The 19,163-nt window shown below is 42.5% G+C and overlaps 1 protein-coding gene and 1 pseudogene across 2 annotated transcripts in view; both read right to left on the bottom strand.

The window, feature by feature from the left end:
- The window catches only part of LOC106571254 (arf-GAP with SH3 domain, ANK repeat and PH domain-containing protein 2), a 39,697-nt gene extending 35,587 nt beyond the window's left edge, over nucleotides 1-4,110 (bottom strand). The window contains exon 1 of the mRNA XM_014144069.3: nucleotides 3,583-4,110. Coding sequence (XP_013999544.3) covers nucleotides 3,583-3,714 — 132 coding nt within the window. The 5' untranslated portion in view covers nucleotides 3,715-4,110. The remainder of the gene's footprint in view (nucleotides 1-3,582) is intronic.
- Nucleotides 4,111-5,617: 1,507 nt separating this feature from the next.
- Nucleotides 5,618-18,960, bottom strand: LOC106571260 (transcription factor E2F6; annotated as a pseudogene). The gene is made up of 7 exons (XR_014380533.1): nucleotides 18,952-18,960; nucleotides 18,424-18,483; nucleotides 17,672-17,709; nucleotides 12,658-12,891; nucleotides 12,063-12,215; nucleotides 7,888-8,000; nucleotides 5,618-7,508 (listed from the first exon to the last, which is right to left on the bottom strand). The product of XR_014380533.1 is annotated as a transcription factor E2F6 (transcript).
- Between the last annotated feature and the right edge of the window lie 203 nt (nucleotides 18,961-19,163).

The following is a 19,163-nucleotide window of genomic DNA, read 5'->3' as shown; positions in this document are numbered from 1 at the left end:
CTGACACTGAGGCTTCCTGGACAAGAGCTACCCACCATGCAACACAGGCAAGGAAACAGCAAGACACTCCAGTCCACAGTAGGCTGCTCAGGAACTGTCAGGCAGATAAGAGGAACTGGGAAGGAGAGTGCTGTCTGTCAGTCGACCTGATGTAAAAACCGCCATTACAGCTGCCTGCCTGCTGTCTGTTCTCGACATTAGTGTTGTTCTATCTGGCATTACACATCTCATACGTGCAATTGAAGTTGGAAGTTTACATACACTTAGGTTGGAGTCATTAAAACTCATTTTTCAACCACTCCACAAATTTCTTGTTAACAAACTATAGTCTTGACAAGTCGGTTAGGACATCTACTTTGGGCATGACACAAGTAATTTTTCCAACAATTGTTTACAGACAGATTATTTCACTTATAATTCACTGTATCACAATTCCAGTGGGTCAGAAGTTTACATACACTAAGTTGACTGTGCCTTTAAACAGCTTGGAAAATTCCAGAAAATTATGTCATGGCTTTAGAAGCTTCTGATAGGCTAATTGACATAATTTGAGTCAATTGGAGGTGTACCTGTGGATGTATTTCAAGGCCTACCTTCAAACTCAGTGCCTCTTTGCTTGACATCATGGGAAAATCTAAAGAAATCAGCCAAAAATGTGTGGACCTCCACAAGTCTGGTTCATCCTTGGGAGCAATTTCCAAATGCCTAAAGGTACCACGTTCATCTGTACAAACAATAGTACGCAAGTATAAACACCACGCAGCCGTCATACCGCTCAGGAAGGAGATGCGTTCTGTCTCCTAGAGATGAACGTACTTTGGTGCGAAAAGTGCAAATCAATCCCAGAACAATAGCAAAGGACCTTGTGAAGATGCTGGAGGAAACAGATACAAAGTATCTATATCCACAGTAAAACGAGTCCTATATCGACATAACCTGAAAGGCCGCTCAGCAAGGAAGAAGCCACTGCTCCAAAACCGCCATAAAAAGCCAGACTAAGGTTTGCAACTGCACATGGGGACAAAGATCTGACTTTTTGGAGAAATGTCCTCTGGTCAGCTGAAACAAAAATAGAACTGTTTGGCCATAATGACCATTGTTATGTTTGGTGGAAAAAGGGGGAGGCAGGCAAGCCAAAGAACACCATCCCAACCGTGAAGCACGGGGGTGGCAGCATCATGTTGTGGGGGTGCTTTGCTGCAGGAGGGACTGGTGCACTTCACAAAATAGATGGCATCACGAGGCAGGAAAATTATGTGGATATATTGAAGCAACATCAGTCAGGAAGTTAAAGTTTGGTCGCAAATGGGTCTTCCAAATGGACAATGACCCCAAGCATACTTACATAGTTGTGGCAAAATGGCTTAAGGACAACAAAGTCAAGGTATTGGAGTGGCCATCACAAAACCCTGACCTCAATCCTATAGACAATTTGTGGGTAGAACTGAAAAAGCGTGGGCGAGCAAGGAGGCCTACAAACCTGACTCAGTTACACCAGCTCTGTCAGGAGGAATGGGCCAAAATTCACCCAACTTATTGTGGGAAGCTTGTGGAAGGCTACCCGAAACGTTTGACCCAAGTTAATCAATTTAAAGACAATGCTACCAAATACTAATTGAGTGTATGTAAACGTCTGACCCACTGGGAATGTGATGAAAGAAATAAAAGCTGAAATAAATCATTCTCTCTACTATTATTCTGACATTTCACATTCTTAAAATAAACTGGTGATCCTAACTGACCTAAAACAGGGAATTTTTACTTGGATTAAATGTGAGGAATTGTGAAAAACTGAGTTTAAATGTATTTGGCTAAGGTGTATGTAAACTTCCGAGATTCAACTGTATATACTGTATTCTATCCTATTCTACGGTATGTTAGTCACTTAATAATGTTTACATATCTGGCATTACTCATCTCATATGTATATACTGTTTTCTATACTATTCTACTGTATCTTAGTCCGTTCCGCTCTGACATCGCTCGTCCATATGTACATAGTCTTAATTCATTCCTACTTAGATTTGTGTGTATATGTTGTGAAATTGTTAGATATTACTGCACTGTCGGAGCTAGAAACACAAGCATTTCGCTAGATCCACAATAACATCTGCTAAACACGTGTATGTGACCAATCAAATTTGACTTGGTCAACATGACTGAATCATATGTGCATGTATGTGTGTTTCTGTCCAACTTGATATACACTGTGTGTTCACTATTAACTGTGAAATCAAATGGGGGAGGGGGAAAAGCTGTTTGACTTTCAGTTGTGAAACAGAGAAAGCCAATGCAATACAACACTTCCTTGTTTTGAGAGATTCCACTAAATGTAACACTAACACAAGTGTTCGCTAGTCACCTCTCCTCATGTGGTATATTCTGCAACACTGTACACACAGCAGCAGATCCTCTCATATGGCAGTGTGTGTGTGTGTGTGTGTGTGTGCGTCTTCCTCCATTGTGCAAACACAGTATGCCGTAATACACTGTGACAACAATCCAGTGATTCATACAGCCTGCCGTAAGGCCAGTAGTGTATCGGTGGCATAGAGAGACCACTTCCGTATTACCAGCCTATTACCTGCCTGACCTGAGGCATAGAGATCACTTCCTTATCACCAGCCTATTACAAGCCTGGCCTAGGGCAACAGCACATCTCCAGAGACCAATCAGGAGCAGATCTGAATGCCAACAGATGCCAGGAATGCCTTAGGAACACCCGTTGTGATCTACTGTGCATGACAGTAGGCCTTATGCCAACAACACAAGGGTTATGTCCCAAATAGTCCAGCCATATGTATGCCATTTGGGACCTAGTAAGGAAAGCCAATTCAATGGATATGGATGTGTGAGGGATCCACTGGGCATTAAAGGTGTGGTACTACTCAAAGTTTGTATAGGGCTCAAGACTCTTTAATGTGTGGATGTGTCCACACAGTTTTCAAAGTGAAACTGCCTTGTAGGCAAACAGATAAGATAGCTTCCTCACATTGGGGTAAGGCATTTTTGCATAAGTCACAGAGTGTTTGTAGCCTACAATAATGACACCTTTAAAATATGCTCAAGCCTCTTTAACATGTGGAAGTGTCCACACAGTTTTCAAAGTGAAACTGCCTTGTAGGCAAACAGATAAGATAGCTTCCTCACAATGGTGTAAGGCATTTTTTACGAGTCAGAGACCTTTGTAGCCTACAATAATTACATCTTTCAAAGGGAATTTTCAACTACATTTTTTGTCTATGGATTGCTGAATGGCATTGGTTTAGAATGGAATGCCTATAAACTATGGTGTTGTTGGTGGACACTTGTGGAGAATGGCATGGGCGAGGTTCAACACAACTAGGATAAGAAAACCTGCTTTGATTTCGAAAAGAAAAATATTTTTTTTCGTTACTATTTTGAGTTTAGAAGTTCTAGCCTGATCACTTTCAGGGAAACTGAACTAACTCGACAAATAACTGTTAAAATGCGGTTAGGCTACTCTGTGCGTAAAGGCGCACATGTTAATCTAAGAACACCTTTACCACATTTCGAGTCAATTATATTAATAGTTTTCACACTGTCATAGCCTGCACCCACCTCTTCTAATGCTGCCACGGCGTTCCGACAATGGGACATCCGAGTGGTGAAATTCGAGGTTGTGGGCGCTTTGTAGTCCTCGTTAGTTTCAGCCACAAATTCCGTGACCGTGATCAACTCCGGCAGCGGCATGTTTGTTCACTTTAAATGCGTTTATATCTATAAAATACGTTATTCCTCAATTTGTTGTTGATTAAACAGTAAGTTTCACACACAAAAAAAACAACGGAAATGTAAGATTTATAAATCAAAGAGTGCCATACGATCTGTTAGGCTACTCCCAAATTTGCCAATCCAGTATCTGCGTCGATCTACATACAGTAAAACTACAGTAGTAAAATGTCCCTTTATTTGTGGGTTATCCTTGTATCCACGTCGAAGAAAAAGTACTCCAATATTCCATTACTACAGTTTGCCCACGCAATAAAATTATTAAAAACAACGTGAAATCACTTTCTCCCTGTGGGCTATCCGGATCTATCCCACCAGCTCCAGTTTTCACAACAACCTGTGACTGAGCGCATAAAGTGAAGCGTCAACCTGAACATAGAAAGGGGCGGGACGAACGCATGAATTGGCATGTTTAGGCGAAAAGGAGCAGAGATTGATTTACCTTTGCTCAGTTGGCGTTCAACACTCACTAGCAGACAGCTACGACAAAGGTTGAAGAGAAGGTGGCTCCGGCAACAGGTGTGCATCATAGGAACTCTTATTTATGAATGAATAGTTATAAATAACTTTTCCAAATGGTGTACCTCGTAAATAGGTATATGGCCAAGATGTTGCAGATGGCTATAAATAAAAAAAAGGGTTAAGACATACAGTACCAGTCAAACGTTTGGACACACCAACTCATTCCAGGGGTTTTCTACATTGTAGAATAATAAATACATCAAAACTATGAAGAAACACATATGGAATCATGTAGTAACCAAAAAAGTATTAAACAAATCAAAATATATTTTATATTTGAGATTGTTCAAAGTAGCCACCCTTTGCCTTGATGACAGCTTTGCACACGCTTAGCATTATCTCAACCAGTTTCATGAGGTAGTCACCTGGAATGCATTTCAATTAACAGGTGTGCCTTGTTTAAAAGTTAATGTGTAATTTCTTTCCTTCTTAATACATTTGAGCCAATCAGTTGTGTTGTGGCAAGGTAGGGGTGGTATACAGAAGATGGTCTTTTACCAAATAGGGCTAAGTCCATATTATGGCAAGAACAGCTCAAATAAGCAGAGAAACGACAGTCCATCATTACTTTAAGACATGAAGGTCAGTCAATCCGGAAAATTTCAAGAACTTTGAAAGTTTCTTCAAGTGCAGTTGCAAAAACCATCAAGCGCTATGATGAAACAGGCTCTCATGAGGACCACCACAGGAAAGGAAGAACCAGAGTTAACTCTGCTGCAGAGGATAAGCTCATTAGAGTTTATTGCACCTCAGATTGAAGCACTTATTTGGGTTGCAGAGTTCAAGTAACAGACACATCTCAACATCAACTGTTCAGAGAAGACTGCATGAATCAGGTCTTTATGGTTGAATTGCTGCAAAGATTGTGTAAGAGCTATTTGACCAAGGAGAGTGATGGCACTGCATCAGACAACTTGGCTTCCACAATCACCTGACCACAACTCAACCCAGAAAGCAGCCAACAAGTGCTCAGCATATGTGGGAACTCCTTCAAGACTGTTGGAAAAGCATTCATCATGAATTTGGTTGAGAGAATGCCAAGAGTGTGCAAAGCTGTCATCAAAGCAAAGGGTGGCTCCTTTGAAGAATCTAAAATATATTTGATTTGTTAAACACTTTTTTGTGTGTTATAGTTTTGACATCTTCACTATTATTCTACAATGTAGAAAATAGTAAAAATAAATAAAAACCATTGAATGAGGAGGTGTCCAAACTTTTGACTGGTACTGTATATAAAAATGATACACACACACACCCATGTTTATTCATATGAGGATGCATTTTAAGTGTTCTCTTCTTTAGTAATAACAGACTATTTTAACATTGGGAAGACAAAAGAAAATGTAAAACATGGTCAGATTTATTTTTTTACATAAGCAAAGAACATGTATACATTATGTTCCAATCCACTATTTTACACGATGACCCTGCTTTAGACAATGGTCAAATCCACAGTTCCAAGGGAACTGGGGGTACTGAGGGGGCTGCAATACCCGCTGATAAATCACAATTAGGGTTGCAAATGGTCGGAAGCTTTTTGGGAAATTTCCATGGGAAGTTAAGCCCTGGAATTTGGGGAATTTTGCTTAAATTCATCCAAAAAAAGTTGGCTTATAACAGTGAACCTTTTTTTTGTGGGATACACATGGCAATTCTAGATCTTGTGGCATATTTTGGTTAAACTATCCCCAATTCAATGGAATTGCAACCCTCTGCAAGCACAGTGCATTCTTCAATCACATGTACAGCTGATTCTCAAGATCTTGCACACTAATGAGATGCTATTGAGCCCACACTACTACCTCTGTCTGAGCCAAGGACTACATGCTTTCTGGTAAGTTTTGATTACAATACTGAGTGGGGTGAATACATTTTATATGACATACATGATTTTTTGTTAACTAGTAAATAGTAGCCTACAGCAAAGTGTGTTTAAATAATTTCTAACTTAACAATTTCTGCTAGTTAGTTTTTGCTACCATGTGAGTTTTTAGCTTGCTTGAGCCTGCTAACTGAGGAGTGTTAATTCACCTGTTTCCATACAAGTTTAATTTTAAAACATTTATCTTACAAAGGAGTTTTAATCAAACTGCTTAACTATTTATCTGTACATGGAATTGTATATATATATATTTTTATTTTACTCATTTTTTTCTAATCTTTACAGGAAAATGCCACGGGCACTATCTGATGTGTGGAGAGATTTCACTGCAGATAATGTAGAAGGATAGGCTGTGTACATTTGCAAATACTGTGCCAAATCATATGTGAAGAATGCAACAAAGATGCAGAATCATCTGGCCAAGTGCATAAAGTTCCCTCAGCGCTCACAACAAGCAACCTCTGACAAAAGTCCCTCTACTTCTATTCAAGGTGAAAATGATGAATCAGACACCTTATCGATAGCAACAGCTCATGGTCCTCCTGGAATCAGAATCTGTTTTTTTGACTCATTGGAGGAACGTAGTCAGAGAAATGCTGATGAATGTCTTGCTCGAGCTGTGAATGCAACTGGTTCACCTCTGATGCTCACAGGCAATGTCTATTGGAAGAGATTTCTGAATGTTCTTCGCCCAGCATACACCCCTCCAACCAGACATGCTTTATCTACTCATTTTCTGGATGCAGAGTTCAACAGAAGGTCAAGCAAATCATAGAGAAAGAAGACTGTATTGCAATCATGAAGACTTCTGCCTGAAGCCCATACACGCTGCAGCGTACATGTTGGACCCCAAGTATGCTGGCAAGAGCATCCTGTCTGGAGCAGAGATCGACAAGGTCTATGATGTTATCACTACCGTGTCTCGCCACCTTGGCCTGGATGAGGGCAAGGTTCTTGGCAGTCTGGCGAAGTATACTTCCAAGCAAGGGCTTTGAGATGGAGATGCAATATGGCAGCTGTGCCAACATATCTCATTAGCCACCTGGTGGAAGGGACTTTGTGGATCTGTGGCTCTTTCCCCTGTTGCCTCCATCATCCTCCAAATCCCACCAACATCAGCCGCCTCAGTGCGCAACTGGTCCTTGTTTGGGAACACACACACCAAAGCATGCGACAAACTGACCAATACAAGGGTTGAAAAATTAGTGGCCATCCGGGAAAATTTGAGGCTTTTTGAGCCTGACAACAAGCCATCCTCAACAAGGTTGGAAAGTGACAGTGAAGATGAGGCCTCAGATTCCGATGTTCAAGAGGTGGACATTGAGGAGGTCCAGGGAGAAGACATGGAAGCCTGAGAGGAAGACAACCAAAGCTTTAGGTTCTAAGGCTATCATTTTACAGATGTATGTTGAAAACGTTTTTGGGAGATGCGAGGGATCATTCAATATTCCCTTTCTTTTGTTGTTCAGTGAAATCATCCCATGTGAAGAATCAACTCATTTAATCAAAGTTCAATTCAATTTATTTTTTTGCATGCATATACAGCTACAGAGTGGTGTTGTGTTCATTAGGCATGAAACGGAAGAAAACCGTGGAAACGGAAACGTACTATATTAGCTTGTACAATAACAAACGCCAGTTTTCATTGCACCACGTTTTGCTACTGTGTTCCCTAATGAACACGACCCAGGTCTGTAAAGCAGGTTTAAGTTTGGCCCTCCTTACTGTACCTCCTTGGGTGTGGGCACCTCCAGCTTGGTCTTCTCCGGGGCCTTAATGGCAACGACCGTCTGCTCCTGGAACACCTTGATACCACTAATGTCTCTGTGGGTCACATGCTAATGTCCAGAGGCAGTTAAAGAAAATACAACAGCAGGACACACAAATTGTTTGTACTTTAGGACTGGTGACTGTTTCTGCAGCGTAATCGTAATGGCCTTAATCCTAACATTGTGTACCAAAATGTTGGTTCATTCACAGCGTAAATCAAAGAGAGTGACTTTCTTATTTTTTTTGACAGTATTTTATTATCAGTCTGCATTTTGCTAATATTGGGTTGTCTCCTTATCTACTATTCTCAGTGTTGTTAGCTTCTTAAAATACCAGTGTTTGTACCATGTAAAAGGTGGTGTTAGTGTTTGAAAAAAGGCTGTCCTGCTCCTCTCCTCTCCACCTAACCTTCCCACACATTTACATAAGTATTCAGACCCTTTACTCAGTACTTTGTTGAAGCATCTTTGGCAGCGATTACAGCCTCAAGTCTTCTTTTGGATGACGCTACAAGCTTGGCACACCTGTATTTGGGGAGTTTCTCCCATTCTTCTCTGCAGATCCTCTCAAGCTCTGTCAGGCTGGATGGGGAGCGTAGCTGCACAGCTATTTTTAGGTCTCTCCAGAGATGTTCAATCAGGTTCAATTCCCAGCTCTGGCTGGGCCACTCAATGATATTCAAAGACTTGTCCCGAAGCCACTCCTGCATTGTCTTAGCTGTGTGCTTAGGGTCGTTGTCCTGTTGGTAGGTGAACCGTCGCCCCAATCTGAGGTCCTGAGCGCTCTGGAGCAGGTTTTCGTCAAGGATCTCTCTGTAGTTTGCTCTGTTCATCTTTCCCTCAATCCTGACTAGTCTCCCAGTCTCTGCTGTTGAAAAAAATGGACCCATCTTTCCTCCAGACGTGATGCTTGGCATTCAGGCCAAATAGTTCAATCTTGGTTTCATCAGACCAGAGAATTTTGTTTCTCATGGTATGAGAGTCCTATAGGTGCCTTTTGCAACTCCAAACGGGCTGTCATGTGCCTTTTACTGAGGAGTGGCTTCCGTCAGGCCACTCTACTATAAAGGCCTGATTGGTGGAGTGCTGCAGAGATAGCTGTCCTTCTGGAAGGTTCTTCCATCTCCACGGAGTGACCATCGGGTTCTTGGTCACCTCCTTGATCAAGGCCCTTCTCCCCCGATTGCTCAGTTTGGCCAGGCGGCCAGCTCTAGGAAGAGTCTCGGTGGTTCCAAACATCCTCCGTTTAAGAATGATGGAGCCCACTGTGTTCTTGGGGACCTTTAATGCTGCAGACATTTTTTGGTACCCTTACCCAGATCTGTGGCTCGACACAATCCTGTCTTGGAGCTCTACAGACAAGTCCTTCGACCTCATGACTTGGTCTTTGCTCTGACATGCACTGTCAACTGTGGGACCTTATTTAGACAGGTGTGTGCATTTCCAAATCATGTCCAATCAATTGAATTTACCACAGGTGGGCTCCAATCAAGTTGTATAAACATCAAGGACAGGGGAGAAAATCTGATATCAACTTTGGAGGGGACAATTACATTACATTTTCTCAAGAGCAATTCCTGATGGGGACACCAAAAGTAGTGCTGTAACACATAGCCTACATTGTAATATGGTAAATGTATATTGAGGAACTAAAGAAATAAGGTGTTTGCCGTACTCCTAACTACCGGTACCCAAAACTACACTAATCACAACAGCAATATCATTGCCTTTAACAAATCTTAGTTCAGTCACCAGTTTAAGTTGAGAGTGGGGGTATCCATGGCATTTTCCAATTATGTTCCTATTTTACAAGTAAAAAAAATTGAGAACCTTTCATAATGTTGCCAAACAAAGACTCAAACTTACCTGAGACTTCCTGTCTCTGCCAGTCTGTCCCTGCATATCTGTCCCCAACTCTGCAGTCTGTGTGCCATCTGTTGCCTGCTCTGCCTAATGACATCATTGTGAAACATTTCCATTAGAATTTCATTTCTTTCTTATGAACATTTTATCAACTAGTCTTTGAGATATTAGGCTACTAGGGTTCTTACTTTGCGTTTTGGTGTACTGAAAAATACTCTGATGTCCGTCTTATTTTTCTGCCATTTTTCTACCTGGCTGGCTGGCTGGCTACACACACACACACACAGTGTGTAGGTTATTTACAGTAGGAGATGGGCTTCTATCATCTTATCTTTTATCATTCTATTTGGGCTTCGATCTAAAAGGTAGCTAACAAATGTGAAACGGATTAAAATGACAAGAGTTGACAGCTGTATGAGTTCACCATTTACACAACATATGCTGCAACCTTTTGTAATTTTAATAGTTTGTTTCATATTGGCTGGCTTCCAACAATAGCTGAATTTGCAAAGCTAGCGAGCACCAATTCCATTTCAGTGGTGTTCGCTATAATCTTTGCTACCCGGGTTAAATAAAGGTGAAATAAAATAAATAAAAGTTCCCTTGAGACAATTTAGCTTTTGCAACGAGACCATTGAATATATTTAAGACAATGGTAGAAGAGAGTGTAGTTCTGTTCAGTTTGGACTTCAGTTTATCGCTAACCTTATCACAGGGACTTTGAAGCACTAACTTACATCATCTGCATGCTGATCTTGGAATAAATTGACGATAGCAAAGATTCCATATTTGACGAGGCCACAAATGGAATAATTACTAGCTAGCTTAATAGTTAATATTTGCCCGCTAGCTCTGCATATTCAGCTAGTGTGTGTGCGCGAATGACTGGATTAACCTCACGTCAGTTACGTTCATTGAGTGCCTTTCAGACAGTGGATACGACCCCTCTTACCTTGCCAACTAAGGAACTGGCAGTGGATCAAACCATTGTGAGGCAAAGGTTGGGGGGGGGGGGGGGTCGCAATCTTTTGAAATTTAAAAACGCGCTATTAAGTGTCTATAATCAGCACAATTGCTTTCATTGCGTATTATTAATATTATTTAAATTACATAGTTATGTTTCAGTGATATATTGGAGGGGACAAATCATTTTTCCCAGGATGGGGGGGGGGGGTCGTGTCCCCCCCGGGATTTCCGCCCCGATCAAGGATGATCGATGGAAACAGGATGCACCTGAGCTCAATTTCGATTCTCATAACAAAGGGTCTGAATACTTATGTAAATAAGGTATTTCTGTTTTTATTTTTAATACATTTGCAAATGTTTTCGCTTTGTCATTATTGGGTATTGTGTGTAGATTGACGAGGAACCATTTTTTAAAATCTATTTTAGAATAAGGCTGTAACGTAACAAAATTTGGAAAAAGGGAAGGGGTCTGAATACTTTCCGAATGCCCTGTATAGCGGGTGAGGGCATTCATAGCCGACTGCTCAGATGGGGGAGGGCATACCAGTCAACTGTTTCTACATGGTCCTTCTAACCGGACTTAGCAACTTATAGTTTTTACATGGTCCTTCGTATCACCAGATTCTGACCTGCTCTAGTTGAGATGTTGAAAAACCCAGAAGAGGAGTCGTTTCCACGCCCCAGGATGCAGACAAGTTATCCTGCATCCCTACGACATATGGGGCTGCTGTCACCACCCACCTCAGCCCACTCTGACACACAAAGCCGTCAAGCACCGGAGGAAGATGAGTTGCAAGGCCCTACACACCTCTCTCATCTAAGAGACTACCAGCCCTGCTCCAGGCCTCCTCAGTGGTCAGAGTGACCACACACTCGAGTACCTACGTCACGAGCAGCAAGAGATCAGGAGGGCATACTCTAGGCCCACCCGGCCTCAGTCACTGCCGATGGAGCACCGGCACAGCTGCTACTTTCCTGACCCCCACCACTGTAGGCCCCCCCAGCTAAAGCCATCATCACCTTCACGGGAGCGCAATCACTACCGGTACTCCCCGAGTCGGCCCAGCTACTCCCCTGAGAAACACTACTCCAGCGGGCGAGGGCATTCACAGCCGACCGCTCAGACGGGCGAGGGAATTCACAGCCGACCGCTCAGACGGGCGAGGGCATTCACAGCCGACCGCTCAGACGGGCGAGGGCATTCACAGCCGACCGCTCAGACGGGCGAGGGCCTGCTAGCCGACCACTTTTACATGGTGCTTTAGTGCCCAACAGTTTTTTACAGTGTTTATGTTATAAAAGGATATTCTCTGTTGTCTAGGCCGTCCGTCATGTCAAAGAGCTGCTGTGCACAGGTCTTGATGAGCTCATCCAGACTTTCCTCCACCGTCTTCAGGTTCTGCAGCTCCCGCTAAAACCTCTGCTTCGGCCCCACAAAACTGGTGACTGGACACGGACCTCTGGGGAGGGACAGGATGGTACCACACTCAGTTATAGAATACAGACAAACCCCTTGCTACAATGCAGGGTGATCTGGTCTTGGTATTTTATTAGGTCCCCATTAGCTGTTGTGAAAGCAGCAGCTACTCTTCCGAGGGTCCACATAAAACATGACATAATATAGAACATTAATAGACAACAACAGCTCAAGGACAGGAGTCACATATTAATTAGGGCACGCAGTGGAAGACGTTTCTAAACGTTTTGCAACTGAAGAAAATTTGTCTTTCTTACTGGACAAGTTCAGGTGGTAGTCCCTCCCTATTTCAGTCTGTTTTCTTCCATTTGGTGCCTAATGAATACCACCCTGCATGAACACATCCTATCAAAACAGACAAATAAGCACAGAAGGTGGGAGCACAGACTGGCAAAGAGCTTGTGTGTTGAAACCGTAGTACTCACAACCACTTGATCTTGTTGGCAGATTGTTTCTGAATAAGGTTGATCCCTCCAGGCAGTTGGTGAGGTCATAGACCCTCGGTTTGCTTGTGTTGAGGTTCTTTGCCACGAGGTTTAGGTCCATGAAACCATGAGGGATGCCACGCAATAGCCTTAGGAACATCTTGGTCAACAGAGCCAGATCCTGGAGGACAAATGGTGTGTCCGGTACCACTGGATTGGGTTCAGTGGCACTGGCTACAGTAGGAAAAAGGTACAAATATTTTATCAAAGCCAAAACAAGACATTGATTCAACATTATCTGCATCCATAATGGGACCCTATTCCCTACATACACTGAGTTTACAAAACATTAGGAACACCTTCCTAAAATTGAGTTGCACTCCTTTTACCCTCAGAACAAAATCAGTCACATACACGTGTTTAGCAGATGTTATTGCAGGTGTAGTGAAATGCTTGTGCTTATAGCTCTGACAGTGCAGTAATATCTAACAATTACACAACATATACCCAATACACACAAACCTAGTAAAGGAACGGAATTAAGAATATAAAAATATATGGACGAGCAATGTCAGAGCGGCATAGAATAAGATACAGTATAATAGTATAGTATATACAGTATATACATGAGATGGGTAATGCAAGATATTTAGACATTATTATTATAGATTTTATTTTATATTTTCATTTATTTATCTAGGCAGGTCAGTAAAGAACAAATTCTTATTCACAATGACGGCCTATGGGACTCCTAATCACGGCTGGTTGTGATACAGCCTGGAATTGAACCACGGTCTGTAGTGATGCCTCTAGCACTGAGATGCAGTGCCTTAGAGTGCTGCGCCACTCGGGAGCCAAATATTAAAGTGACTAGTGTTCCATTTATTAAAATGGCCAGTGATTTCAAGTCTATGTATATAGGTAGCAGCCTCTATGTGATAGTGATGGCTATTTAATAGTCTGATGGCCTTGATAGAAGCTGTTTTTTAGTCTCTCGGTCCCAGCTTTGATGCACCTGTACTGGCTTCGCCTTCTAGATGATAGCGGTGGTTGTTGTCCTTGATGATATTTTTGGCCTTCCTGTGACATCGGGTGGTGTAGGTGTCCTGGAGGGCAGGTACTTTGTCCCCGGTGATGCATTGGGCAGATCGCACTACTTTCTGGAGAGCCCTGCGGTTGAGGGCGGTGCAGTTGCCGTACCAAGCGGTGAAACAGCCCGACAGGATGCTCTTGATTGTGCATCTGTAAAAGTTTGTGAGGAATTAAGATGACAAGCCACATTTCTTGAGCCTCCTGAGGTTGAAGAGCCGCTGTTGCGCCTTCTTCACCACACTGTCTGTGTGGGTGGACCATTTCAGTTCGTCAGTGATGTGTAGGCCGAGGAACTTGGAAGCTTTTCACCTTCTCCACTGCGGTCCCGTCGCTGTGGATAGGGGGTGCTTCCTCTGCTGTTTCCTGAAGTCCACGATCATCTCCTTTGTTTTGTTGACGTTGATTGAGAGCTTATTTTCCTGGCACCACACTACCAGAGCCCTCACCTACTCCATGTAGGCTGTCTCGTCGTTGTTAGTAATCAGGCCTACTGTACTACTGTTGTGTCATCTGCAAACTTGATGATTGAGTTGGGAGACGTGCTTGGCCACACAGTCATTGGTGAACAGGGAGTACAGGAGGGGACTGAGCACGCACCCTTGTGGAGGTGTTGTTTCCTACCTTCACCAACTGGGGGCGGCCCGTCAGGAAGTCCAGGACCCAGTTGCACAGGGCAGGGTTCAGTCCCAGGGCCTCAAGCTTAATGATGAGCTTGGAGGGTACTATGGTGTTGAATGCTGAGCTATAGTCAATGAACAGCATTCTTACATACAGTTGAAGTCGGAAGTTTACATACACTTAGGTTGGAGTCATTAAAACTCATTTTTCAACCACTCACACATTTCTTGTTAAACTATAGTTTTGGCAAATTGGTTAGGACATCTACTTTGTGCATGACACAAGTAATTTTTCCAACAATTGTTTACAGACAGATTATTTCACTTATAATTCACTGTATCACAATTCCAGTGGGTCAGAAGTTTACATACACTAAGTTGACTGTGCCTTTAAACAGCTTGGAAAATTCCAGAAAATTATGTCATGGCTTTAGAAGCTTCTGTTAGGCTAATTGACATCATTTGAGTCAATTGGAGGTGTACCTGTGGACGTATTTCAAGGCCTACCTTCAAACTCAGTGCCTCTTTGCTTGACATCATGGGAAAATCAAAAGAAATCAGCCAAGACCCCAGAATAAAATTGGAGACCTCCACAAGTCTGGTTCATCCTTGGGAGCAATTTCCAAATGCCTGAAGGTACCACGTTCATCTGTACAAACAATAGTACGCAAGTATAAACACCATGGGACCAAGCAGCCATCATACCGCTCAGGAAGGAGACGCGTTCTGTCTCCTAGAGATTAACGTACTTTGGTGCGAAAAGTGAAAATCAATCCCAGAACAACAGCAAAGGACCTTGTGAAGATGCTGGAGGAAACAGATACAAAGTATCTACATCCACAGTAAAACGAGTCCTATATCGACATAACCTGAAAGGCCGCTCAGCAAGGAAGAAGCCACTGCCCCAAAACCGCCATAAAAAAGCCAGACGACAGTTTGCAACTGCACATGGGGACAAAGATCGTACTTTTTGGAGAAATGTCCTCTGGTCTGATGAAACAAAAATAACTGTTTGGCCATTATGACCATCGTTATGTTTGGAGGAAAAAGGGGGAGGCTTGCAAGCCGAAGAACACCATCCCAACCATGAAGCACGGGGGTGGCAGCATCATGTTGTGGGGTGCTTTGCCGCAGGAGGGACTGGTGCACTTCACAAAATAGATCGCATCATGAGGCAGGAAAATTATGAGGATATATTGAAGCAACATCTCAAGACATCAGACAGGAAGTTCAAGCTTGGTCGCAAATGGGTCTTCCAAATGGACAATGACCCCAAGCATACTTACAAAGTTATGGCAAAATGGCTTAAGGAGAACAAAGTCAAGGTATTGGAGTGGCCAACACAAAGCCCTGACCTCAATCCTATAGAAAATTTGTGGGCATAAAAGAAAAAGCGTGTGCGAGCAAGGAGACCTACAAACCTGACTCAGTTACACCAAATCTGTCAGGAGGAATGGGCCCCAAGTTATTGTGGGAAGCTTGTGGAAGGCTACCTGAAAAGTTTGACCCAAGTTAAACAATTTAAAGGCGATGCTACTAAATACTAATTGAGTGCATGTAAACTTCTGACCCACTGGGAATGTGATGAAAGAAATAAAAGCTGGAATAAATCATTCTCTCTACTATTATTCTGAGATTTCACAATCTTAAAATATAGTGGTGATCCTAACTGACCTAAGACAGGGAACTTTTACTAGGATTAAATGTCAGGAATTGTGAAAAACTGAGTTAAAATGTATTTGGCTAAGGTGTATGTAAACTTCCGACTTCAACTTGAAGTATTCCTCTTCTCTAGATGGGATAGGGCAGTGTGCAGTGTGATGGCAATTGCATCGTCTGTGGATCAATTGGGGCGGTAGGCAAACTGAAGTGGGTCTAGGGTGACAGGTAAGGTAGAGGTGATATGATCCTTGACTAGTCTCTCAAAGCACTTCATGCTGACAGAAGTGAGTGCTACAGGGTGATAGTCATTTAGTTCAGTTACCTTTGCTTTCTTGGGTACAGGAACAATGGTGGTCATCTTGAAGCATGTGGGGACAGCAGACTGGGATAGGGAGAAATTGAATATGTCCGTAAACACACCAGCCAGCTGGTCTGCACATGCTCTGAGGATGCGGCTAGGGATGCCGTCAGGGCCGGCAGCCTTGCGAGGGTTAACACGCTTAAATGTCTTACTCGCATCAATTCGGAACATCGGAATAGCCTCAATTCGTCAGGCCAAGGACTCTACAAGGTGTGGAAAGCATTCCAAGGGATGGTGGTCCATGTTGACTCCAATGCTTCCCACAGTTGTGTCAAGTTGGCTTGATGTCCTTTGGGTGGTGGACCATTTTGATACACACGGGAAACTGTACTACCATACCCCGTTCAAAGGCACTTCAATCTTTTGTTTTGCCATTGACCCTCTGAATGACACACATACACAATCCATGTCTCAATTGTCTCAAGGCTTAAAAATCCTTCTCTAACCTGTCTCCTCCCCTTCATCTACACTGATTGAAGTGGATTTAACAAGTAGCATCAATAAGGGATCATAGCTTTCACCTGGATTCACCTGGTCAGTCTATGTCATGGAAAGAGCATGTTTTGAACACTGTATATTCTAGTACTTTAGTTAGCTAATAGCCATTCACTGTATCTTGATTATAAAAGTAAACCACTGTGTGTTTTATGGATTTAGGGGCAGTTACCATATCTGGATATGAAAATTAACAGTGATAACACTACTCTTGTACTACCAAGTGTTTTGTACACTCAGTGTAGTTCACTACTTTGACCAGTAGTGGGCCCTGGTCAAAAGTAGTGCACTAAATAGGGCATAGGATTCCATTAGCAATGCAGGCAGCCTTTTGGGGGCCCTAAGCGAGATTTTGTTGTCCCCACCCCCACTACTAAACATTTTAGTGGCCCTGTCTCTTGATGGCGGAGAGAAAAACAATACATTTTAAAGTGAAATTCCTGCAATTCTGAACATTTTGCCATGGGGAGAAGAGACATTTTTGCAATTTTATGACAAATTTCATGCAATGATACTCATTTTGCCATGGGGCACAGCGAATTTTTGTGCAGTTTTACAGCTAATCTCCTACAATTCTACCCATTTTCCATGTGGTGGCAAGAATTTTTTACCAGTTTTAAAGCGGTTGCTTAGCGGCCTGGGGCCCTAAGCAACCACTTATGTCACTTATGCCTGGAGCCGGCCCTGGATGCAGGAATTGTACAAGGCAAGGAAGTGTCAGAGGGTCATTCAACGCCAGGTTGATTTTGAATAATAATAGATGTTCAGTAATGATGATCACGCATACCTTGTCTTGTCTTGGTGCCTTCAACCAGTTCACAGGATCTAGATTGAAGAGGGATACAAAACAACAACAACCACTTAAGTGCCTTGTTGCAAACAGGATGTATGTTTTTTAATATTTTTTGTAAATTATGTACAGGCTTCCTTCTTTTCACTCTGTCATTTAGGTTAGTATTGTGGAGTAACTACACGGTTGTTGATCCATTCTCAGTTCTCTCATATCACAACCAATAAACTCTAACTGTTTTAAAATCACCATTGGCCTCAGTGAAATCCCTGAGCCGTTTCCTCCTTCTCCGGTAACTGAGTTAGGAAGGACGCCTGTATCTTTGTAGTGACTGGGTGTATTTATACACCACCCAAAGCCTAATTAATAACTACCATGATCAAAAAGATATTCAGTGTCTGCTTTTTAAACATCTACCAATCAGTGTCCTTTTTTGCGAGGCATTGAAAAACCTCCCTGGTCTTTGTGGTTGAACATGTGTTTGAAATTCACTACTCGATTGAGGGACCTTACAATTGTCTGTATGTGTAGGGTACAGAGTTGGGGTAGTCATTCCAAAATCATGTTAACCACTACTACTCTACACAATGAGTCCATGCAACTTATTATGTGATTTATTAAAAATGCCTCGTTATTTTCAAACACCTAGAGAGATGCTCAGAAGTGTAGAATGCAAGTACCTGTAGTTCAAAACACAAAAGGAAGAATGCTTATTATATTTCATAAAGGCTAGAGAGCTGTTACCTTACATAGATGCAGATGGTTCTGTCTCGGCCTGGTTCATCATATTCTTCTTCAACATCAACATCCTGTAAATAAAATATATGTAGACAGGGATTACTAAAAACAACGACTACAATGAATGCAATAAGAACGCCATCAATCAAAGTGATCATGCGCGTATCCTCTCGTGCCTAGTCGTAGCAACTGCTACAGCATCATCATCCACGAATTCCTACGCGTCCACGGGTTGATCAGATGTAGTGGTCCGTCGAAGTATGGTGGCATGATAGGAATGGCATCATCGCTTTTTCCAAGTGGCGTTATGTGGTCTGTCAGAAAGTGTTTTTCACATATGATGTGCTCCTCCGTTGAATCCTACTTCTCCGTCTTTCGCTGGGGAGCAAGGCACACTTCTATTCGAGTCTGGTCCTTAGGAAAATGTAAAAACCTCTTAGAAGGTCGATTCGGAAACGCTCCTTTATTATTGTCGCTTCGATTAGGACACCCCAGAACCACGCATTTCACCATAGCCAAATATATGTGACGACGACCACCAGCAACATTCGAACGTTTTGTCGCTAAATTAAATATCACGTTTATTTGTTTATCTCAAATTCACGTTTCTTGGACAGGAAAATATGATTTTCAAAGCCGGAAGTTGGCATCATGTGATGAACGTCAGCCAATGAAAATATTAGAAAAGCAAAGGAAGGTGGGATTACGTCTTCCTTGTATGATTGTATGAAATACGTGTCGTTACCGATAT

Source organism: Salmo salar, chromosome 15 (assembly GCF_965601325.2).
Source record: "Salmo salar chromosome 15, fSalSal1, whole genome shotgun sequence".
Lineage (NCBI taxonomy): Eukaryota > Metazoa > Chordata > Actinopteri > Salmoniformes > Salmonidae > Salmo > Salmo salar.
This window is presented reverse-complemented; position numbering and strand designations above follow the sequence as displayed.